Source organism: Pristiophorus japonicus, chromosome 18 (genome assembly GCF_044704955.1).
Source record: "Pristiophorus japonicus isolate sPriJap1 chromosome 18, sPriJap1.hap1, whole genome shotgun sequence".
Classification (NCBI taxonomy): domain Eukaryota; kingdom Metazoa; phylum Chordata; class Chondrichthyes; family Pristiophoridae; genus Pristiophorus; species Pristiophorus japonicus.
The window spans coordinates 62718193-62742964 of record NC_091994.1 but is presented as its reverse complement, the minus strand read 5'-3'; the positions used below and the strand labels follow the sequence as shown (position 1 = coordinate 62742964).

Here is a 24772-nt window from a genome sequence, read left to right as displayed (position 1 = left end):
TGGTGTCATATTCCTGATAAAGAACGGAGTTCTGCCTTAGAAGGGTTTTCAACATTACACTGCTTTCTTTGCAGGTTGTCACCAGTGGAAACAGTGATATACTGCACAAAGGTGCTTTACTGCTAACTCAACTTTCAAATCCCCATATTCACCACCATGGAGATGAGCCAAACTCACTCTCGGTGGGGCTCCATGCCGTCAGATAAAAGGGACATTCATCGCATCTCTATCTGGGCTGGATAAACAGTGCGCTCAAACAATACGTCCTCAACTCTGAGAAAACGGGTTTTAATTTTGAAGTGGATATTCCTATCAAAGAAAGCAGAATTCAGTTGAAAATCTTAAAACAGATCTTAGCTTTGTAAACTGAACCCCCGAGTCAGTGAGCAACATCAAGCTTCTTTTCTTCATCGAATTACTGGTCAGGGTACAAAGAAGCTGCTGTTAACTCGGGGATTCACTTTATATCAGCTTGGTTAAATTGAACCCTTTCACCGGAGCACTGCGAGTTGGGACTAAACAAAACTATATTTGAATACCTTGGTCCAGTTTTCAGTATTTTACACTGAAGCCTTGTGGCATTTAGTGAACGACATGAATGTAAAAGAGATAATCATCTGAAGCAGAACTTGTCAGATATTACAAGCCGGTGAAGGGGTCAATACATCTGAATGAGATGCTGGTTCATGGAAATGACACCACTCTGGAAGCAGCTCCAAGTACTAGATTAAATAAGTGGGCCCTCGGGCTAATTACCTGGAATACCCACTTACGGAATATTGTAATGTACAATAAAAACAGTCATCACAGTGAGGCACAAGAGGGTCTGGCGGACTGTACCTTTCGCAGTTTCTGCCTCCGTAGCCGCTCGGGCAACGATCGCAGGTCACCTGGCCGTCTGTGTCCCAGAAACACGTCGAGGAGAACCTGAGCGAGAAATTAAACCGTTAAAATCAATCTCAGCTAACCACCCAGAGGCTTTGCAGATTTCACAACAAGGTTTTCACACCGGTGCCCTAATGTGCCGCTGAGTGGCCCGGGCACGAGTGAAGAGTATCTGAAAAACGGCAATTTAAAATGGAAACGGTTTTGCTGTTTTTTTTTTAAACTAAAGTTACATTGTACTCATCCCTGTGCAAAGGTCGGTTACAACCAACGTGGAGAATTCACTGCCCTTCACAGTATTCTGGCTCACTGGCCAGAGAGTGGGCCATGGTCACTCACACACTGCTCACTGGCCTGAGAGTGGGCCATGGTCACTCACACACTGCTCACTGGCCTGAGAGTGGGCCATGGTCACTCACATACTGCTCACTGGTCTGAGGAGTGAGTCAGATGGTCACTTACACACTGCTCACTGGCCTGAGAGTGGGCCATGGTCACTCACATACTGCTCACTGGTCTGAGGAGTGAGTCAGATGGTCACTCACACACTGCTCACTGGCCTGAGTCAGATGGTCACTCGCTCACTGGCCTGAGGAGTGAGTCAGATGGTCACTCACACACTGCTCACTGGCCTGAGAGTGGGCCATGGTCACTCACACACTGCTCACTGGCCTGAGAGTGGGCCATGGTCACTCACACACTACTCACTGGCCTGAGGAGTGAGTCAGATGGTCACTCACACACTGCTCACTGGCCTGAGAGTGGGCCATGGTCACTCACATACTGCTCACTGGTCTGAGGAGTGAGTCAGATGGTCACTTACACACTGCTCACTGGCCTGAGAGTGGGCCATGGTCACTCACATACTGCTCACTGGTCTGAGGAGTGAGTCAGATGGTCACTCACACACTGCTCACTGGCCTGAGTCAGATGGTCACTCGCTCACTAGCCTGAGGAGTGAGTCAGATGGTCACTCACACACTGCTCACTGGCCTGAGAGTGGGCCATGGTCACTCACACACTGCTCACTGGCCTGAGAGTGGGCCATGGTCACTCACACACTGCTCACTGGCCTGAGAGTGGGCCATGGTCACTCACACACTGCTCACTGGCCTGAGTGGGCCATGGTCACTCACACACTGCTCACTGGCCTGAGAGTGGGCCATGGTCACTCACATACTGCTCACTGGCCTGAGAGTGGGCCATGGTCACTCACACACTGCTCACTGGCCTGAGAGTGGGCCATGGTCACTCACACACTGCTCACTGGCCTGAGGAGTGACTCATGATCACTCACACACTACTCACTGGCCTGAGAGTGGGCCATGGTCACTCACACACTGCTACACGGCTGAGTCCACTTCAAAGGACATCTTCACTTCATCTCAGAGAGACTTTGAAAGCAGCTCCAACAGAGGGAATCAATGACTGGGGTGTGCATGAGTCTGAGCAACATGTCAGAGTGAACCATCATCATCATAGGTGGTCCTGCGAAATGTGGATGACTTGCTTGCACACCGAGAACAGATGAGTTGACAGGTGTTTCAATGATATTCCAGGTCCTGAACTACATGTTGAAGGGTGGAAGACGCCTGTGCGTGGATTATTTTAACGTGGGGTTACCGTTGCACACCAGCCACCACACGGGCTTGACAGAGCTAGGTCTTGGTCCAGTGGCAAGGATTAACCAAGACAACTGGAGACCTGCTCTGCTGCACGGACCGAGTGCGCACACATATCGCAGTGTGGGCTGGCCCGTGCTGCACCTGGGCCCTCGCCTCTCCTGGGCCCCGATCACTCGCCGCTCCTTCGCCCCGACCTCGCCCCTCCTGCTGTACCTGCCCTCACTGCAGTCAGCCGTCACCCTCCTGCAGCAGCACGCGCTGCTCCCTGCAGTGGCACACTGTTGCACGCTGCTCCCTCCAATGGCCCCAGCCTGCTGATGGTCTTGCAGGCCGGGACCACGCCAAAACAGAGCAAACCAGAGGCCTGTCGAATGCACAGAGTATGGATTGGTTTGTGAATCTTCCAAAGATTCCCGGACCCAAGTTTATGACTGAATATCAAATGCTCAGGTGTAAGTTCGCCTTGGCAGTAGCACGAAATGGCCGATGGCCAGGGTCCAACTCCACTGCTCACTCGGGTATCACTGTTGCTCACCTTGCCTCCTCTGAATCGGACTGATTTCCTCCTGTGGTTAAAATCTCTCCCTCACCACACTAAATCCATCTGTCGTTTCTAATGCTCCAACATTCACGACTCTGATACTTTTCACATTTTTGTCAAGCCAAATCAAATCCGCGCCCTCTGCTGAAATCGCCATTCTTGGTAACTTCAACATCCAAGCAGCGGCTCGGACTGTGCTGATCAGGCTGCTGTTAAAGCCAAGTCTGTGGTTGTTCTCAGTGACCTGGATTAACTCCTGATTGGTCTACCTGGACCCCTGACCATGCTGGTATTTAAGCGAATCTCATAGCCCCTTTCCTCAAATTCAGTTCTAACGCGAGCTGTAACTGCTTTCTTCCTACTGGGCTCCTCAAACTATCATCTTTAGGAGAATATCGTAGTCTTTGTGACCCTGTGCACCTGGCTTGGTCCAGTAACTCAGCTCATTGGGGTGGTCTTGGCCGCCTTTCCTTGGTCACCCTGCTGCTTCCATTCTTCCTACCCTTCCATATATATTGGTAACTCCATCCCGCCCGATCTGCTATACCTCAGCATAGTGACGGCCATAATGGAGCCTCCTCTCAAAGTTCCTTCCCACCTTGCCTGGCACTTCGATCAGTCTGACCCTACCCTGAGCCAACTCTGCTCCCAATTCTGTACAACCACCGTCACAGCTGTTAACTCGAACTAGATTGAATTGTTCCCTCTCCTTCTGAAGCCAGTCCTTTGCGGTACTTTGTCACAGCATCATTCATCATTTCTGTCAATCTTCCTTCCCATCCTCTCACAGCCTGAGGATACAGTTGCTAGCTCACTTTCCTCGTCCAATTCTCATCTTAATTTTGGAGGATCTCCCTCTGTCTGTTTGACCATCATCGGAATCAGCTTTTATCCCCAGCAGGTTCTTTGGATTGTCTGTTTTTCAGATTCCAGTAAGACCTTTGCTCCTGATTGAATCCCGCCCATTGTCCTCAAGGTCTATACCTCTCAACGTACCAGTGGCCCTATGCCACCCTTCAATTTCTCTTGCTCCAAAGTCTACCTTACCACCCTTTTGGACATTTGCTCCTAGTTATACTGTCCCACGAAAGGTGGTTGCTCTTACCATTCTAACTAAGACCCTGGATTTGGGACTGGAAAGTTGTAATTCTCCTATTCATTCTTAAATTATCCGTTATCTTAACAATGCTGATTAACTCTGCTCTGGAACACTGGCCACTCATCTACTATTGCCTTACATCTCCAAAGCCTTTCTGATCAAGTTACCTTGCATGGCCTCCCATCAAATGTGCAAAGTTATCTCGGTTCCTCACCTATGATGTAATCGATGACTCATCCTCTTTCATGAACACATGACTTCCCTACCACGCTCTCTTCTCTCCCAGTGTTTCTTCTTCATCCAACCCTGTCCAATCTTCGACTGATGATTCCACTCTATATGCATCATTCTTCTCGGTCACTTTCAGTGCAGTTGTAGAACCACTGCCAACAGATCTCCTGATCTTCACCAGGGCGATACATACCTCGTTTCTTTCAATTCTTTGAAGATATTAGGGTAGTTTCCACCAGGTTGTGTCCAGCAGTTTGCCGGAGTAGGCCAAACCAGCACAGTTTGTCCGGAGTAGGCCAGACCAGGAGTTTGCCCAGAGTAGGCCAGACCAGGAGTTTGCCCAGAGTAGGCCAGACCAGGAGCTTGCCCAGAGTAGGCCAAACCAGGAGTTTGCCCAGAGTAGGCCAGACCAGAAGTTTGCCCGGAGTAGGCCAAACCAGGAGTTTGCCCAGAGTAGGCCAAACCAGGAGTTTGCCCGGAGTAGGCCAAACCAGGAGTTTGCCCAGAGTAGGCCAGACCAGGAGTTTGCCCGGAGTAGGCCAAACCAGGAGTTTGCCCGGAGTAGGCCAAACCAGGAGTTTGCCCAGAGTAGGCCAAACCAGGAGTTTGCCCAGAGTAGGCCAAACCAGGAGTTTGCCCAGAGTAGGCCAGACCAGGAGCTTGCCCGGAGTAGGCCAAACCAGCACAAATAGTCGAGGAATTTTACGTGCAATTTGCGTTCAGCGCGGAACAAGTTTCTGCGACTTTTTGCGCCAGTTTAAAGTACATCGCACTGGGAGCTGTCCCCCGCACCCCCCCCGCCCCATGGAGCAAATTAATCACCATGCTGAGTTTCAACTAATTGTGTCCGTTTTTTTAGGTACACAGGCATCATTTAAAAGTTGTTAAATATTACAAATATTTAATTTATTAAGAAACTGACTAGTGTACACCAATGAAACTAGTAACTGGTTCTGTATAGTTTTTGAAAGTAATTTTCAGTTACTTAAAATCAGGTTACTCACAGGTGGTGGGCTAGACATTTTAATTAACATGCTTTTTTGGGTGATAAACACAATTTCGGTGTATGAATATAACTGCACCAGGTTACCACACTTCAATATATCACGCCATATTTTTAATGCAAGGGGAAAAAAACAAACATTTATGTTCTAAGACTTTGCCCAATTTCCTGCCTCCTGGAAGATTTTATGTTTGTGATTCCAGTAACACTTTCACTCCGGCTCAAGGGCAAAGCCCCATGCCCATACAACCAATGCAAGGTTCAATCTCAGAGCAATGATAGCTCTCTGGGTATTTTCTCCCATTTGGATACTGAGCAATTCATAATTGTTTACAGAGGTTGAACAAATCACATTCGCATCAGTATAAATTATTTTTAAAGCAAACTCACTGGTTTGAGGGTGTGATCCCTGGGCACGGACAAGGTTTGCAGTCATCGGAGGTTCCACCTCCGGCATCCCCATAGAAACCGGGCTTACATCGCTCACATCTCAGGCCCTGAGTGTTGTGATGGCAACTCTGGAGTGACACAACCAGACAAAGAAACGTCAATCACAGCCGACAACATTCTGAGACCATTACAATCTGATAAGAGTGCAAAAAGTTAAAATCCGAGATAATTCAGACAAGGTGTGCAACCAGAAGGGTCACATGTCAACGCACGCTTCCTCCCTCCCCCTCCCTCCCTTCCTCCCATCCCCTCCCTCCCTCTGCCCCTCTTCCATCCCTCCCCCTCCTCTCCCCTCCCTCCCTCTCGAGCTACCAGTGGGCGGCCAGGGAAATGGTCTTGTATCAAAATAGCAATTGTATGTGAAGCATATTTTAAAAATGCTGCTAATTTCAACTCCTGTTGAAATCTGATGTTGATCAAGAGCGGACTGAATGGTATAATACACAGATAGGCCACAGAATAGCTGACAGAAAATGGAAATTTAATGTGGCTAAATTATATCGATGGTAGCACTTATTTATTCACTGAGACTGATCAATGGCAGACTTTCCATTAAACGAGGGGCCTGGTAGGGAAGGAACATCTCGGGAATACTCTTTATTCATGGCACTCTCCCATTTTATACTCTACTTACACACATGGCAGCAATTTGGCATTTTATTAAAGAACCATTAGTTTTATGGCCTTAAATAGGGCCTGCCTCCTTGCTAGGCCAATGACCCCAGCAATGGAGAACATCCGATGTGGCCGGGAACATCTCCCTCTCCCTGCACAGTTCAGGGTCCCTCGCTCAACATATCCACGTCAGCGCGAAAACCGCCGTGGGTATTATTTCCTTCCGTATACCGTCAACAGAAAGTGCTCACCATAAACTATCACTCCCGTTTAGCCAAGTATCAAGCCTACTTAACCACTCAACTGCAAAACAGCTTTGATACGCATTTTTAAATGTTTAAACGCCACTAATTCTGGAACCATTTCAAAGCTGAAAAATAGAGAACAAAATTGTGCAAAGTTCCCCGAGTGAAAACATTGCGGCACCCAAAGCAGTGCTGTAAACAAGCGATTCACCGAGGGACATTACAGGTTTAGCAAGTCATGTAATCCCAGGTCATTCATGGGTTGGAATATTGTGGAACACACTCTTGGCTTTCACTCCCCCCAGCTCCTCACGATTTCAATTAGCCATCCTGCAAACCAACACGAGCTCCATGTGGCCATGGTTAAACTGACTGTGTAAAACGGGCCATAGCGAATCAGCAGCTCGTTCAACAGCACTCCCGATTTCTATCTCCATTTCAACGCGCAATGAAGTCAAAATGACACCAAAGTTTCTCGAAGCTGCCTATTTCAAATAGATTTGTGATAACTCAAATGTCGCAAGATTTGACAAGATTTGAGTTGCAAGTCAGTGTGTGAGGAGATGCAGCTCCCGAGTGAACAGCCGATCTCGATAGTGCTGCCAGAGGGCACCAAGTAAAGGGCAGGCACACCGTACAGGACAGGACGTAAAGCACCGAGACCAGCTATCCTCCGCACTGCATAGCTTCTGGACAATCATTATAAGGTTACCCTTGACAGAGCTTTTAGAGGAGAACTCGGGACTTGTTTGAGAGAACAGGAGGACGCAGGAATAGGAAATGAATCAATGCCTTCAATGTTATGTTCAAGTCCCCAATAATCCTGCACAGACAGTGCAGGATCTGACTAGTGTTCCCATACTAAAAGGGAGGGCCGCTTACCCATGAAAACCGTTGAGACAATAAACGGATGAGATCATTCTAAAGATTAAAACAGATGCAACATTGGCTAGAATTTGGCTCATTTCTATGGGTGATTTTAATTGGCCCAGAATTGCTGCAGAGATAAACGAGCGAGACTACAGGAGTAGTCAGCAGTGAACTATCTGCTCCTGAAGTTACAAATAAAATCTTGCAGCAATGAAACAAAATCTGTGGTCGGAGTATATGGTACAAAATAAGTTTGTGTGACTGCTCTCAGGTTTATCATGCCCAACATGTGGTACAATATTTAGAACTGTTGATGTTAGATATGTTTGTGTTTATCATGTGTTCTCGGATTGTGGGTTTTGCTGGCAAAGCAGGGGTTCTTGGCCATCTCTAGTTGTCCTGAGCTAGTGGGCTCTTGAATCGCTACAATCCTTGTGGTGACTGTGGTGGGTGGGAATTCCCGGATTCTGACTCAGCGACCATAACAGGACGTTGATCTACGTCCAAGTCAGGATGGTGTGTGACTTGGTGCTGATCGAGTTCCCATTGCATTTCTGCTCTGGGTCGTCCTGTGGTACAGCTCGCACGGGAGCGAGATTCATCTCCAAGCAACCGCGGCGAGTTGCTGCAGTGGGATCCTGTCAATTGTACGTACCGCAGCCCCAGTGTGCTGGGTGCTGAGGCCAATGGCAGGCCACCAATCAAGTGCCCTGGGTGGTCTTCAGCTTCGTGAGAGCTACTGCAGCTGCACCCACCCAGGTGAGTGGTGAATATTCTATAAACACCTGATCTAAGCCTTGTCGATGGTGGGGAAGTGTTTGAGGGCTCAGGAGGTGAGACACTCGTCACAGAGCACGAAGTTAGCAATATGGCTGGTCCAGCTCAGCTTCTGGCCATTGGTGACCCCTGGGGGGGTCGCAGAGGGTGAGGGACTCCAGGACAGAGGTCAACGTGACATGGCAAGATGGTCTGCGTGCAGTTATGCAGTGTGAGTGTTACCTGCCACTTGTCGGCAGCGTAGTGGCTATGTTACAGGACTACTAACCCAGAGAGTGCGAGTTCAAATCCCACAGTGGCAACCTGAGAATTTGAATTCCATTTATAAAGGCTGGTATCAGTAAAAGTGACTATGAAGCTGTTGGACTGTCAGAAAATCCCAGCTGGCTCACTGAAGTTTTTTAGGGACAGAAATCTGCCGTACGTGGCCTGCATGTTACTGCAGTCCCACACCAACTCTGAATTACCCAGCAAGCCACTCAATTGTATCAAACTCTACCGACACCTTATTAGGGCAAGTACCAACTTCAGGCCTTGCCAGCGATGCCCACATCCCGAGAATGAACTTTAAAAGTTGCCCAAACCTGGATGTTACCCAGGTCCTGCAGTAGGCTGGCATGTGCTGTTGTTGTGACGAGCTGTGAATTTTGCTGAACACTGTGGAAGTTTACGCGTCGGTCCAGTAACTGACCTGGAATGCAGCAGGAAACTCGGCGAGTGCTGTTTTTTAAATTAATTCATGGGACGTGAGTGTCGCCGGCAAGGCCAGCATTTATTGCCCTCGAGGAGAAGGTGGTGAGTCGCCATTTCAGAGGGCAGCTAAAATTCAACCACGTTGTGGGTCTGGAGTCACATGTAGGCCAGACCAGGTAAGGACGGCTGATTTCCTTCCCTAAAGGACCCGAGAGGGTTTTTACAGCAATCCTGTAGTTACATGGTCATCATTACTGATACTAGCCTTTTATTCCAGATTTTAAAATAATTAACGGAATTTAAATTCCCCAGCTGCCATGGGGGGATCGGGATCATTAGCCCAGGCCTCTGGATCACTGGTCCCATAACATAACCACCATGCAGGTTGCAGGCAACTCTCACTCTGTCACACAACGACAGATCTCCAACACTCTCACTACACCACCCTGCGACATGTTTCTAAACCGCTGAGGTGACAAGTTCATTGCCATCAGATACAGACTGTGCCATGAAAACAAGCCAGTCAGAAAAACATCACCCTTTCTCAAAGTCCCCAGCCAAGTTTGCACATAACGTATCGATCAGTTTTAACATATTGATCAGTGTTTAGAGGTGAAGATGTATTTCATGTATTGATCCATACCAGGCATTTGCCGGTGTCTGCATCACAGTCGGAGTGCCCATTACAGTCACATTGTTCACATATTCCCAGGTACAGCCCGCTCGCTGTGCGCGTGTAGCCAAAGTCACATTCCTGCACGGAAGAAACAGTTTAAACATTCCGCAAAATTCTGTTTCAAAAATAAACAACATAAAGCTTAATTTTTTTTTAAACACTTAGTAAAATTATCACAAATAATTTTTTCTCATTTGGTGAAAAATTCAAACAAGAGAAACAATATTAAACATTCCATGTTTGCAAGTTGCTGTGTATGAGGACTAGTTATTTATACATTCTGTCTGACTGTGACATGCCAATATACGCAGTAGGATAGCACTCTCGGAATTCTGAACTCCGGTTTTGTATCAAAAAGGTTTTCCCAATGTGGAAAAGGAGTTTGCCTGTGGAGCGCTTCGGACTGTCGCGACGTGCAAGTCCTTCCTTGCTTTTACCTGACAGGATGTTCCCTTGTAGCCTCCTGGGCAGACACACTCCTCCACCTCAACCGCTTGTTCCTGTCCAGTGGGATGTGGCACTGCAATATCCATGTGGATTTGTGATATTCTGTAAATGAACAGCTGCAATTAAAATCCAAACATTGCAGGACTTCTGCAAATAGTTTGGTTTCTTTCCCTCATTCACTGCGACCTACAGAGAGAATTTCAATTTGAATGTCTATCCAATCTGGAGTGGATTGCTCTCTGACAACACAATTTATATTTCACTAAACCACTTCTCCAAACAATCTTCTTTTTTTTGAGTGTAATTCAACCTCCACATAAAAAGAACTCTAAACCTCCACCACACGGGACACGATGGCGAGGGACAGGAGCCCGATTCACCAAGCCATTGATCTGCAAGTGGAGCAGTCCTTCTGGAACGATGCATCCACAGAGAAACTGAACAAATGCAGGAATACTCAAACCACAGCGTCTTTGGGAACAAGTTTTAGGACAAAGAACTCTCATGTCCCCTACCCCCACTCACCCCCCACCCCACAATCCTTTTATACGTCAGCTGGACAATTTACAAACGATTTTCTACAAGTTGGAAGTTTCTTGGGTGCTTTCAGCGATGTTGTGAGGAGGCCCAACATCTCCAGTCAACCTTGATCTCCGAATGGCGGCATCGATGTGACAGGGACTGGCTTTTTGTTTTGTTCTGGGACACTAAGCCAACCTCTCCATTCAGAGCCAGGCAGATAACTCTTATTCCTGGCCCGGCAGTGGACAATGCACAAACCACAGTGAAGAGCTTCCACAGGCACCAGTGCTTTCAAGTTGAATTATTCAGGGATCTGTCAATACTCAACCTGCTTTCCGTCGTCCCTTCAGTATAACTTGCTCGGATCATGAAAACTTTAATATCGGCCAAAGCCATCAGGAGATGTTCTCTGGTGGAAGGTTGGCCATCTGCTCGTCGCCACGCCGACTAAGAAAATAAACAAGATCACTTGTGAATCATTGAAAATCGACACAAATAGACAGCGTGCACTTTCTTCACAAATCAAACAAAAGAATTGAAGATATCAGAGAATGCAGCGAAATCACACTAATGGGGGTCTTCATCAGCATTTATCATCCCCTCTAGCGTTCTTACAGCAATGGCAATTCATGCCGTGACCGAGAGGCTAGTGCTGTTTTGCAATCAACTTAGAGACACATGAGGAAATGAGTTGGACTATTGAGAGAGGGTCCACCTGGGGGTAAGACTAAGCAGACCGAATCAGCCCATCCCGGAGGTTGCAAGTTGATTGCAGCGATTGGCAGCAAGAGGCCAATCTCACCACAACCCAATCTGGTAGCTACACCATAACCTTGAGTCTTCAGTTAAGCTCGAGTGAGCTTATGATCTGAAGCATCTATTATGTAATTCCAGACGTTACTAATGAAAGTAAATCCGTAGAGGCTACTTAGATATCAGGTGGTGTCTAGACAGTAGATAACACAAAAAACAGGAGCAGGAGTCGGCCATTCAGCCCCTTGAGCCTGCTCCGCCATTCAATAAGATCATGGCTGATCTGCTATCTCAACTCCACCTTCCCTCGCTATCCCCTAGTAATTCTTCTGTTAAGCATATACTGTGCAAAATTCATAAGCACAATTTAATTATTACATCAAAAATGAACAACTACATACACAGGAAAACTGACTGTACTCAACTGCCCTTTCCCTCCATTTCACAGAACTGCACCTACATTTTGATGGAAGGCCATAGCGATCAAGGGAAGATCGCTGCACATCATCAAAGGGAACTCCCACAGGCACAGGTCCAGGGAGTGGCTAGAAGCAGTGCTGCTCATGACATGTTAGGACACACAGGGAAGGACGACGATATTTGGGCAAAACTGGCCGCTTTAGACCCAACGTCGGGGTAAGCTGAGTGACCCGAGAGCAGCAGCCAAGAGGAAAACAATAAAGAATTTCCTGAAATCTTTCCCACTCTTAACGGATTAAAAATTCCTGCTGCCCTGAAGACGATTGGTGGCCCCAAGCCAACACGTGTCCCACCACCAGCACTCCACAAAGGTGTGGGCCCAAATAATCTTTACATATTGCAGTAAGAATAAAGCAAATCGTATAACAATATACTGTGTTTAAATGAAATATATCTGACTAGGGTCCCAGGAATGGACCCGATAGACCCATGCATTAACCCCGGGGATGGACCCTACAGACCCGTGCATTAACCCCAGGAATGGACCCTTTAGACCCATGCATTAACCCCGGGAATGGACCCTACAGACCCGTGCATTAACCCCGGGGATGGACCCTACAGACCCGTGCATTAACCCCAGGAATGGACCCTAGAAACCCGTGCATTAACCCTGGGAATGGACCCTACAGACCCATGCATTAACCCCGGAAATGGACCCTACAGACCCGTGCATTAACCCCGGGAATGGACCCTAGAAACCCGTGCATTAACCCCGGGAATGGACCCTAGAAACCCGTGCATTAACCCCGGGAATGGACCCTAGAAACCCGTGCATTAACCCCGGGAATGGACCCTAGAAACCCGTGCATTAACCCCGGGAATGGACCCTAGAAACCCGTGCATTAACCCCGGGAATGGACCCTAGAAACCCGTGCATTAACCCCGGGAATGGACCCTAGAAACCCGTGCATTAACCCCGGGAATGGACCCTAGAAACCCGTGCATGGACCCTAGAAACCCGTGCATTAACCCCGGGAATGGACCCTATAGACCCGTGCATTAACCCCGGGAATGGACCCTATAGACCCGTGCATTAACTCGAAGCTCTTGCACTACCCACAGTGGGTGGATCTAAAAGTGGACTATCCACGTCTCAGAATTGAATCAGCAAAGGCAATCTATTGTCCACACAAGTGTTGACAGGAAAAACATTGCACAATCTCAAATAAAGTCCATATATGACGGGTTAAAGAATTGCAATGACATCTTACTTCTCTGAAGGGGACAGAGAAGGTTGCAGGAACGCCGGGTTTGGGTCTCTGAGCAGTGTAGTGCTCCAGGAAGATGCTGTTGCCTTGTAGAATAACATCGGGCATGGCAGTGATGGGTGTGGAGCCAGGAGAGACATTGTGCAGGATGGTGTAATGTAATTCCCCTCCATAAGAAGTAACCTATCGAAATGGACAGAGGCAGGAAGCAATTAACAAGTGTAAAAAAAAGAGGCAGGAACCAGTAATTGCAACTTGTTGAAAGCGCGTCAATATAGCCATCCCCAAATCAGATCACGTGTTGTGCAGAATCAGTTCGGGCAGCATCTTTGGGAACTGGATATGTTGACAGAACAACGGAAACCAAACAAACATTATTCTTTCCCTACAATAAAATCATTAAATGAAGCACTTAAACACTTGCACAATTATCCTCATGATAGTTGATTTCAGAAGGAAACTGTGAAATGACCTGCTGAGCCCACGCTCCTCATTGTCAGACCACAGGTCAATACGAAGGGTCATTGGCTAAGTGTGAGGAATACTCGGCCTTTGCCCGGCCCGGTCTGGCTGTAGCCAGGATCCTGAGCAGTTGCATAGGTCTCCTCAGCCCCAGGTTGGGTCTGGAAGTTGGTGCCTTTGAAAGGAGACATCTGCAGGGACCCTAGTTGGTGGGGTGAGGAATTAAATATAAACAGGAAATGCCAAAGGCAGTTTGCGAGCAAGAGGACCAAGCTGCAGGAAATTAGGTGGAAGTTGAACAACATCCAAAGAATATATTGGAGGCTAGTAATTTTAACATTCTCTCTTGCATCTTTGACCTTTCCAAACAAACGAATACATAAACTGGAGGTGGGATTAAATATTGAGGCCAACTAGGACCACACAACAGACAATCAGAAGCCGAGGGCTCACAACTCTTGCTCTGTCTCAATAGTGCATCCACTTGCATCCACCAGCAATGGCTGCCCAGGTCAGGCGGATCTGTGTTTACCTTATCGCCTTTAAACCGATCAGGCAGTACCCAGTAGTAGATGTCCCGAGGGACCGTATCGAAGGCCGCAAAAGTCAGTTCACTCAGCGTGCTGATCTCAACTCCTTCAGTGATCCTCTGAGTGTCTGCCATGTTTGTCAACGTGTAAAGATTCCTCGCCTGCTCATCATAAACAGCTCGGACCTTGCAAAGAACAAACAACACAATGAAATCCCGGCACAGTGAGGAACTGCAGGCAAATCTAACAGTCACATTTATTTACAACTACTTCAACTTAAACCCCATCATATCAGTATGGTTAGAATAGTCCGTACCCCCCCCCCCCAGGACAGCCATTTTCAGATATGATCCATCACAGAAACTTTTACATCATTCTTACTCTTTGTGACTGGAAGGATGTATCCAGTGGGGTTCCGCAGGGCTCAGTACTAGGTCCCTTGCTTTTTGTGGTATATATCAATAATTTAGACTTCAATGTAGGGGGTATGATTAAGAATTTTGCAGATGATACAAAAACTGGCCGTGTGGTTGATAGTGAGGAAGTGCGGACTGCAGGAAGATATCAGTGTACTGGTCAGGTGGGCAGAAAAATAGCAAATGGAATTCAATCTGGTTAAGTGTGAGCTAATGCATTTGGGGAGGTCTAACAAGGCAAGGGAATACACATTAAATGGTACGACACTGAGCAGTGTAGAGGAACAAAGGGACCTTGGAGTGCAGGTCCACAGATCCCTGAAGGGAGCAGGCCAGGTAGATAAGACACAAGGGATAATTTGTTTTTTAGCCCAGACATGGAATGCAAGAGCAGGGAGGTTATGCTTGAACTGTATAAAACACTGGTTAGGCCACAGCTGGAGTACTGTGTGCAGTTCTGGTCACCACATTACAGGAAAGATGTGATTGCACTAGAGAGGGTGCAGAGGAGATTTACGAGGATGTTGCCTGGACTGAAGAATTTTAGCTATTTTTAAGCTATCCAGGAAACATTGGATAGGCTGGGTTTGTTTTCTTTGGAACAAAGGAGGCTGAGGGGAGACCTTATTGCGGTGTATAAAATTATGAGAGGCCTGAATAGAGTGGATAGGAAGGACCTGTTTCCCTTGGCAGAGGGGTCAACAACCAGGGGGCATAGATTTAAAGTAATTGGTAGAAGGTTTAGAGGGGATTTAAGGGGAAATTTCTTCACCCAGAGTGTGGTGGGGGTCTGGAACTCACTGCCTGAAAGGGTAGTAGAGGCAGAAACCCTCACCACATTTAAAATGTACTTGGATGTGCACTTGAAGTGCCGTAATCTACAGGGCTACGGACCAAGAGCTGGAAAGTAGGATTAGGTTGGATAGCTCTTGGTCGGCCGGCGTGGACACGATGGCCTCCCTCCGTGCTGTAAACTTCTACGATTCAATGATTCACACTACATGATATCACAATAATGCTGCTGAGGGATTAAAATAGATTGTTATTGCTTATTATATATAGCTCAAGTCCATATTATACAAGCTCTTCAATAGGTAATACAGTTTTAAACAAAATCCTTCCTCCTTGTTTTATTATACAAGTGTGTGCGTGGTGATTTGGAACACTAAGACTATCCCATTGGGCTAGCTTTCAAACTTGCCTTCACTCCTCAAACAGAACCATGTTCTACATAGCCTTCCAAATCCCCCCAGCTTCAGAATGTCGCTGGAAGAATTGGCCAACAAAAACACTGAGATTTTCCTTCAAGGTTAGAAATCATCCCAAATGTCAATAAAGTTGCTGAAGGGTTAAAGCTTGATTGCAAATGCTGAGGGTGGATACACAGGTTTTTCCTTGAAGCGTGAAATTCTGCAAGGACTAATTTGTGCCTAGTCCGAGCTAGAATCCCCCACATGGAACACACAACGTCGCAAGAGCCTCGGTACAAATGGCCTGTTTAAGCAGGCTTCCAGGAACAAATTGAGGTGAATTCCCGGGAGAGGAAAATTAACCAGAGGAAGAGATGCACAATTATTCCCTCACCACCTGCCCTCGAGCAAGTTGAACGATCAGACCAATAACATGGCTGAGAACCTGGTCAGGTATCGAAGAATCCAGCAATTCCCTAACGCTCTGTCAGAGGGGTGAACACGCTGCTGCTTGTACACCCACCTGGTCTCGGTGCCATGAGGAACTGGCACACTCTTTGCTGGTCCCCATGCAGAAACATTTCAGGCAACCGTCCACGTTGGAATCATCCAAGTTGAAGAACCCAGTCGAGCATTCATCACATCGCCTTCCAACAACATTCGGCTGTAAAAGGCCAACACAGGAAGAGCTTTATAATTGTCAGGACAGAGCGGGGCCCGATTATAATCGTCAGGCTGGAGCGGGGCCCGATTATAATCGTCAGGACAGAGCGGGGCCCGATTATAATCGTCAGGCTGGAGCGGGGCCCGATTATAATCGTCAGGCTGGAGCGGGGCCCGATTATAATCGTCAGGACAGAGCGGGGCCCGATTATAGTCGTCAGGCTGGAGCGGGGCCCGATTATAATCGTCAGGACGGAGCGGGGCCCGATTATAATCGTCAGGCTGGAGCGGGGCCCGATTATAATCGTCAGGACAGAGCGGGGCCCGATTATAATCGTCAGGCTGGAGCGGGGCCCGATTATAATCGTCAGGACAGAGCGGGGCCCGATTATAATCGTCAGGACAGAGCGGGGCCCGATTATAATCGTCAGGCCGGAGCGGGGCCCGATTATAATCGTCAGGCTGGAGTGGGGCTCGATTATAATCGTCAAGAAAGAGCGGGTCCCGATTATAATCGTCAGGACGGAGCGGGGCCCGATTATAATCGTCAGGACGGAGCGGGGCCCGATTATAATCGTCAGGCCGGAGCGGGGCCCGATTATAATCGTCAGGACTGAGCGGGGCCCGATTATAATCGTCAGGACGGAGCGGGGCCCGATTATAATCGTCAGGCCGGAGCGGGGCCCGATTATAATCGTCAGGCCGGAGCGGGGCCCGATTATAATCGTCAGGCCGGAGCGGGGCCCGATTATAATCGTCAGGACAGAGCGGGGCCCGATTATAATCGTCAGTACAGAGCGGGGCCCGATTATAATCGTCAGGCCGGAGCGGGGCCCGATTATAATCGTCAGGACAGAGCGGGGCCCGATTATAATCGTCAGGCCGGAGCGGGGCCCGATTATAATCGTCAGGACAGAGCGGGGCCCGATTATAATCGTCAGGCCGGAGCGGGGCCCGATTATAATCGTCAGGACAGAGCGGGGCCTGATTATAATCGTCAGGCCGGAGCGGGGCCCGATTATAATCGTCAGGACAGAGCGGGGCCCGATTATAATCGTCAGGCCGGAGCGGGGCCCGATTATAATCGTCAGGACAGAGCGGGGCCCGATTATAATCGTCAGGCCGGAGCGGGGCCCGATTATAATCGTCAGGCCGGAGCGGGGCCCGATTATAATCGTCAGGACGGAGCGGGGCCCGATTATAATCGTCAGGACAGAGCGGGGCCCGATTATAATCGTCAGGCCGGAGCGGGGCCCGATTATAATCGTCAGGCTGGAGCGGGGCCCGATTATAATCGTCAGGACAGAGCGGGGCCCGATTATAATCGTCAGGACGGAGCGGGGCCCGATTATAATCGTCAGGCTGGAGCGGGGCCCGATTATAATCGTCAGGACAGAGCGGGGCCCGATTATAATCGTCAGGACGGAGCGGGGCCCGATTATAATCGTCAGGCCGGAGCGGGGCCCGATTATAATCGTCAGGCCGGAGCGGGGCCCGATTATAATCGTCAGGACAGAGCGGGGCCCGATTATAATCGTCAGGACGGAGCGGGGCCCGATTATAATCGTCAGGCCGGAGCGGGGCCCGATTATAATCGTCAGGACAGAGCGGGGCCCGATTATAATCGTCAGGCCGGAGCGGGGCCCGATTATAATCGTCAGGACAGAGCGGGGCCCGATTATAATCGTCAGGCCGGAGCGGGGCCCGATTATAATCGTCAGGACAGAGCGGGGCCTGATTATAATCGTCAGGCCGGAGCGGGGCCCGATTATAATCGTCAGGACAGAGCGGGGCCCGATTATAATCGTCAGGCCGGAGCGGGGCCCGATTATAATCGTCAGGACAGAGCGGGGCCCGATTATAATCGTCAGGCCGGAGCGGGGCCCGATTATAATCGTCAGGCCGGAGCGGGGCCCGATTATAATCGTCAGGACGGAGCGGGGCCCGATTATAATCGTCAGGACAGAGCGGGGCCCGATTATAATCGTCAGGCCGGAGCGGGGCCCGATTATAATCGTCAGGCTGGAGCGGGGCCCGATTATAATCGTCAGGACAGAGCGGGGCCCGATTATAATCGTCAGGACGGAGCGGGGCCCGATTATAATCGTCAGGCTGGAGCGGGGCCCGATTATAATCGTCAGGACAGAGCGGGGCCCGATTATAATCGTCAGGACAGAGCGGGGCCCGATTATAATCGTCAGGACAGAGCGGGGCCCGATTATAATCGTCAGGACAGAGCGGGGCCCGATTATAATCGTCAGGACGGAGCGGGGCGCGATTATAATCGTCAGGCTGGAGCGGGGCCCGATTATAATCGTCAGGCCGGAGCGGGGCCCGATTATAATCGTCAGGACGGAGCGGGGCCCGATTATAATCGTCAGGCCGGAGCGGGGCCCGATTATAATCGTCAGGACGGAGCGGGGCCCGATTATAATCGTCAGGACGGAGCGGGGCCCGATTATAATCGTCAGGCTGGAGCGGGGCCCGATTATAATCGTCAGGCCGGAGCGGGGCCCGATTATAATCGTCAGGACAGAGCGGGGCCCGATTATAATCGTCAGGACGGAGCGGGGCCCGATTATAATCGTCAGGACAGAGCGGGGCCCGATTATAATCGTCAGGACAGAGCGGGGCCCGATTATAATCGTCAGGCCGGAGCGTGGCCCGATTATAATCGTCAGGACGGAGCGGGGCCCGATTATAATCGTCAGGCCGGAGCGGGGCCCGATTATAATCGTCAGGACGGAGCGGGGCCCGATTATAATCGTCAGGACAGAGCGGGGCCCGATTCTAATCGTCAGGACAGAGCGGGGCCCGATTCTAATCGTCAGGACAGAGCGGGGCCCGATTATAATCGTCAGGACAGAGCGGGGCCCGATTATAATCGTCAGGACGGAGCGGGGCCCGATTATAATCGTCAGGACGGAGCGGGGCCCGATTATAATCGTCAGGCCGGAGCGGGGCCCGATTATAATCGTCAGGCAGGAGCGGGGCCCGATTATAATCGTCAGGCCGGAGCGGGGCCCGATTATAATCGTCAGGCTGGAGCGGGGCCCGATTATAATCGTCAGGACGGAGCGGGGCCTGATTATAATCGTCAGGACAGAGCGGGGCCCGATTATAATCGTCAGGACGGAGCGGGGCCCGATTATAATCGTCAGGACGGAGCGGGGCCCGATTATAATCGTCAGGACGGAGCGGGGCCCGATTATAATCGTCAGGACGGAGCGGGGCCCGATTATAATCGTCAGGACGGAGCGGGGCCCGATTATAATCGTCAGGACAGAGCGGGGCCCGATTATAATCGTCAGAGTAGGGCCCGATCAGACCCGCTCACACACCCTGGGCACTCACATTCAAAAACACGCAACAAAACTAAAAGATTCTAACGATAACCACAGTCCTTTTGTTACAAAATGATTTTAAAAAGAATTCCCGATAGTAAGGCTCTTTCTTCCAATATCTTGATCATGTCACATTAAACGTCAAAGCAAGTTATGAAAAGTACTGTTTTCATTCTGTTTCATTGTCCCAGTCAATGTTGCCGCTAATTGTCTCCACGTGTGTGGCTCCTTTAAGGCCCATTGGAATTATCGCACGTGCGTGGTCTTCTCCCGCTATAATCTTGAATATTGCACCGTGTTGTCTCTATCCAGACCACAGCAGGAGCAGCTGCTTGGGGTGGGCTTGGGAAGACCAATGGCACTGTCGATTCCAAAATCAGTCTGTCAGCCCAGGATTTCACACTCCCAGAATAATCACTGGTTATCATCGTGTCTAGACTGGAGAAACTAGCGTTGTTCTCCTCAGGCCAGAGAAGGCTAACGGGTGATTTAAAAAAGGTCTTCAAAATGATGAGGGGTTTTGATAAAGTAAATAGAGGGACTGTTTCCACGGGCAGAATGCTCGGTAACCAGAGGACACAGATTTAAGGTCACGGGCGAAAGCACCAGAGGCGAGATATGGAGAATGTGTTTTTACACGAACAGTGATGCCTCAAAGGGTGGTCTCCTTCTGTGCGATATCATTCAGTGCTGGGACCCCAACTAGTTACAATCTATATTAACCACTTGGAAGAAGGGACTGAGTGTAACGTAGCCAAGTTTGCTGATGACACAAAGATGGGAGGAAAAGCAATGTGTGAGGAGGACACAAAAAATCTGCAAAAGGACATAGACAGGCTTAGTGAGTCGGCAAAAATTTGGCAGATGCAGTATAATGTTAGAAAGTGTGAGGTCATGCACTTTGGCAGAAAAAAATCAAAGAGCAAGTTATTATTTAAATGGAGAAAGATTGCAAAGTGTTACAGTACAGCGGGACATAGAAACATAGAAAATAGGTGCAGGAGTAGGCCATTCGGCCCTTCGAGCCTGCACCACCATTCAATAAGATCATAGCTGATCATTCCCTTTCCTGCTTTCTCTCTATACCCCTTGATCACTTTAGCCGTAAGGGCCATATCTAACTCCTTCTTGAATATATCCAATGAACTGGCATCAACAACTCTCTGAGTGAAGAAGTTTCTCCTCATCTCAGTCCTAAATGGCTTACCCCTTATCCTAAGACTATGTCCCCTGGTTCTGGACTTCCCCAACATCTGGAACATTCTTCCTGCATCTGACCTGTCCAGTCCCGTCAGAATCTTACACGTTTCTATGAGAGCCCCCTCATCCGTCTAAACTCCAATGTATAAAGGCCCAGTTGATCCAGTCTCTCCTCATATGTCAGTCCAGCCATCCCTGGAATCAGTCTGGTGAACCTTTGCTGTACTCCTTCAATAAGCAAGAACGTCCTTCCTCAGATTAGTACTTGGGGTACTTGTGCATGAAACACAAAAGGTTAGTATGCAGGTACAGCAAGTGATCAGGAAGGCCAATGTTATCTTGGCCTTTATTGCAAAGGGGATGGAGTATAAAAGCAGGGAAGTCTTGCTACAGTTATACAGGGTATTGGTGAGGCCGCACCTGGAATACTGCGTGCAGTTTTGGTTTCCATATTTACGAAAAGATATACTTGCTTTGGAGGCAGTTCAGAGAAGGTTCACGAGGTTGATTCCGGAGATGAGGGGGTTGACTTATGGGGAAAGGTTGAGTAGGTTGGGCCTCTACTCATTGGAATTCAGAAGAATGAGGTGTGATCTTATGGAAATGTATAAGATTATGAGGGGGCTTGACAAGGTGGATGCAGAGAGGATGTTTCCACTGATGGGGGAGACTAGAACTAGGGGGCATGATCTTAGAATAAGGGGCCGCCCATTTAAAACTGAGATGAGGAGAAATTTCTTCTCTCAGAGAGTTGTGGATCTGTGGAATTTGCTGCCTCATAGAGTTGGGACATTGAATAAATTTAAGACAGAAATAGACAGTTTCTTAACCAATAAGGGAATAAGGGGTTATGGGGAGAGAGTAGGGAAGTGGACCTAAGTCTACGATCGGATCAGCCATGATCGTATTAAATGGCGGAGCAGGCTCGAGGGGCCACATGGTCTACTCCTGCTCCTATTTCTTATGTTCTTATTCTATGATCATGAAATTGTAACTTTGGTCTAAGTATGATCAGAATAGTTTCATAACATTTCAAGCAGGTCAACAATTTCAATAGAAGACAGAAAAGTAATCAGAGACAGGGTCCTTGAGCCAATAAAAGGTTTGGCGTGTCGGGGGTGATGACATTGAGCACCCTGCTCGGGTATCGGAAGCAACATCGTTGGGATATTACTGTTTGCAACACTGGATAGTATTAACAGACCTCGGTTAGATGGGATGGGCCGGCTTAACATCAGGAACTGGCAAATATCCAGCTGTGAATAGACCGAAAAGCATGGCATGCATTTGTCACTGGGGGGAGGAGGGAGAGCGGGGGGAGGGGGAGCGGGAGACGAAAGGAGGAAGAGCGGGGGGGGGGGGGAGGAGAGACGGGGAGGAGGGAGAGCGCGGGGGGGGGGGGGGGGAGGAGAGGAGAGTGGGGGGGAGGAGAGTGGGGGGGAAGGAAGGGAGGAGAGGGGAGAGCGGGGGGGGGGGGAGAGGAGAGGGGAGAGCGGGGGGGGGGAAAGAGGGGGGGGGAGGAGGGGAGGGAGAGGGGGAGGAGGGAGAGCAGAGGGGGGGGGGAGGAGAGCGGTGGTGGGGGGAGGAAGGGAGGAAGAGGGAGAGCGAGGGGGAGCAGGAGAAGGAGGGAGAGCGGGGGAGGAGGAAGAGCGAGGGAGGTGGGGGGAGAGGAGGGGAGGGAGAAAGAGCGAGGGGGGGGGGGGGAGAGCGGGGGGGGAGGAGGGGGGGGAAGGTGTATAGACAGGCACAGAGCGAAGGGGAATGTGACGGAGACACATGCAGAGCGAGAGAGGTCATTTGGCCAAGGGTGTGACACACCCAAACACTAGATTACAGCGGATATTAAAATCACTATTGGAGTACCAAACTCACAATTCAGAAAGTGGAAATTAAAAAGTACAAAAAAATTATTGTGTATTTGTAAAATTCCAATATGACTGAACCAGAGACACATAAAGTAGCAAGCACTGAGAACAGGCCATTGGCCAGACACAGGGCGTCTCTTTCGCTGTTGATACAATGGCCTTGATTGACTCGAGCATGTTCCATGCTCTTTGCATCCACTGCATTCTCGATAGGTCCTGTGTAATACTGCCAGGTCCAGAGCCCAGGCCTAGCAATGCCCATCACCCTCACTGCCTCACCATTACAACATACCTTACACAGGCACGATCCGCCCAATGGCTTTGTGGAGTCTGTTCCTCTGTTGTCACAATTGGAAATATTGCCTGCTTTAATAACAAAATAAACTCTCTTAGGAATTCTTCCCTGCATTATAACAAAGCATGTCAAGGTTACAACAATTAATAACAGAATGATTCCTACATTACAATGGGGACTACACGTCAAAGGTACTTACTGAAGTGCTTGGGAGGTGCAGAGGCCGTGAAAGGCGCTATATACATGCAAGCTTATTCTTTAGCATACGGGTCCCTGTGCTGGAGAATGGGAAGATGTAGGAACAGTATCGGCACACAAAACCTGGGACATCACACAGAGCAAATGCATCGCTCTATTTCACAGAGTACCCTTCACCATACCACCCACATCTTCCCATATCCCACACTGATGATCTGGGCCTGACTGCCAAACACTGAGCACAGTGCTGCCTCTGTAACCTCTGGGAACTGGAGTGAGATGGAAACAACCTGACCTCAGCTCCTTGAGATTTGACTTCACCAGGATAGAAGCTTTGTTCCATGTGTTTGGCTTGATTGAGACCAATGGCCCTGAGAGGGATTAATCCCACTCCCAACAGGCAGCCCACACACATTGTTTTTTATATTTGTTCCTGGGATATGGGCATCGCTGGCAAGGCCGGCATTTATTTATTTATTTTTTTTTTTTTAATTCATGTCCAATCGTTATCCAATCGTTACAATTCTTTGTCAAACGCCAGAGGTCACCCTGCACCAGTCAAGGATCACTCTGCGCCAATGCTCTTAGCCAAAAGGCATAGAGCCACTGCACCGTTCCTGGAAGTACTGCAATACCAGGTTCGTGCCATGGAGGTGGATGGGTCAGGTCCCCCACACACCTCCGTGGAGGTGGATGGGTCACCAATCCCACCCACCTCCTGTTTACAAAAATGTAAGCATATACCTTCCTGACCAGGGAGGAACCACCCGGACGTCATGGTGGCTGGCCAGGTTAGTTATGCAGATCTTAGCCGAGAGGCAAGGCCGGCATTTATTGCCCATCCCTAAGTGCCCCTTGAGAAGGTGGTGGTGAGCTGCCTTCTTGAACCGCTGCAGTCCGTGTGGTGAAGGTGCTCCCACATTGCTGTTAGGGAGGGAGTTCCAGGATTGTGACCCAGCGACGATGAAGGAACGGCGATATATTTCCAAGTCAGGATGGTGTGTGAATTCGGGGGGGGGCGGGGGGGGAACGTGGAGGTGGTGGTGTTCCCATGCGCCTGCTGCTCTTGTCCTTCTAGGTGGTAGAGGTCGTGGGTTTGGGAGGTGCTGTTGAAGAAGCCTTGGCGATTTGCTGCAGTGCATCTTGTAGATGGTACACACCGCAGCCACGGTGCGCCGGTGGTGGAGGGGGTGAATGTTGAAGGTGGTGGATGGGGCGCCAATCAAGCGGCTGCTTTGTCCTGGATGGTGTCGAGCTTCTTGAGTGTTGTTGGAGCTGCACTCATCCAGGCAAGTGGAGAGTATTCCATCACACTCCTGACTTGTGCCTTGTAGCTGATGGAAAGGCTTTGGGGAGTCAGGAGGTGAGACACTTGCCGCAGAATACCCAGCCTCTGACCTGCTCTTGTAGCCACAGTATTTATGTGGCTGGTCCAGTTCAGTTTCTGTAAATGGTGACCCCCAGGATGTTGATGGTGGGGGATTCGGCG

The 24772-nt window shown here is 49.3% G+C and overlaps 1 protein-coding gene across 1 annotated transcript in view; it reads right to left on the bottom strand.

Annotated features, from left to right (window-relative positions):
• The window catches only part of hspg2 (heparan sulfate proteoglycan 2), a 643156-nt gene that overhangs the window by 355797 nt on the left and 262587 nt on the right, over positions 1 to 24772 (bottom strand). The window contains 9 exon segments of the mRNA XM_070860710.1: positions 841 to 927; positions 5775 to 5902; positions 9678 to 9788; positions 10148 to 10259; positions 11008 to 11126; positions 13124 to 13303; positions 14115 to 14297; positions 16242 to 16382; positions 23083 to 23156. Of these exon segments, the coding sequence (XP_070716811.1) occupies positions 841 to 927; positions 5775 to 5902; positions 9678 to 9788; positions 10148 to 10259; positions 11008 to 11126; positions 13124 to 13303; positions 14115 to 14297; positions 16242 to 16382; positions 23083 to 23156 (1135 nt within the window).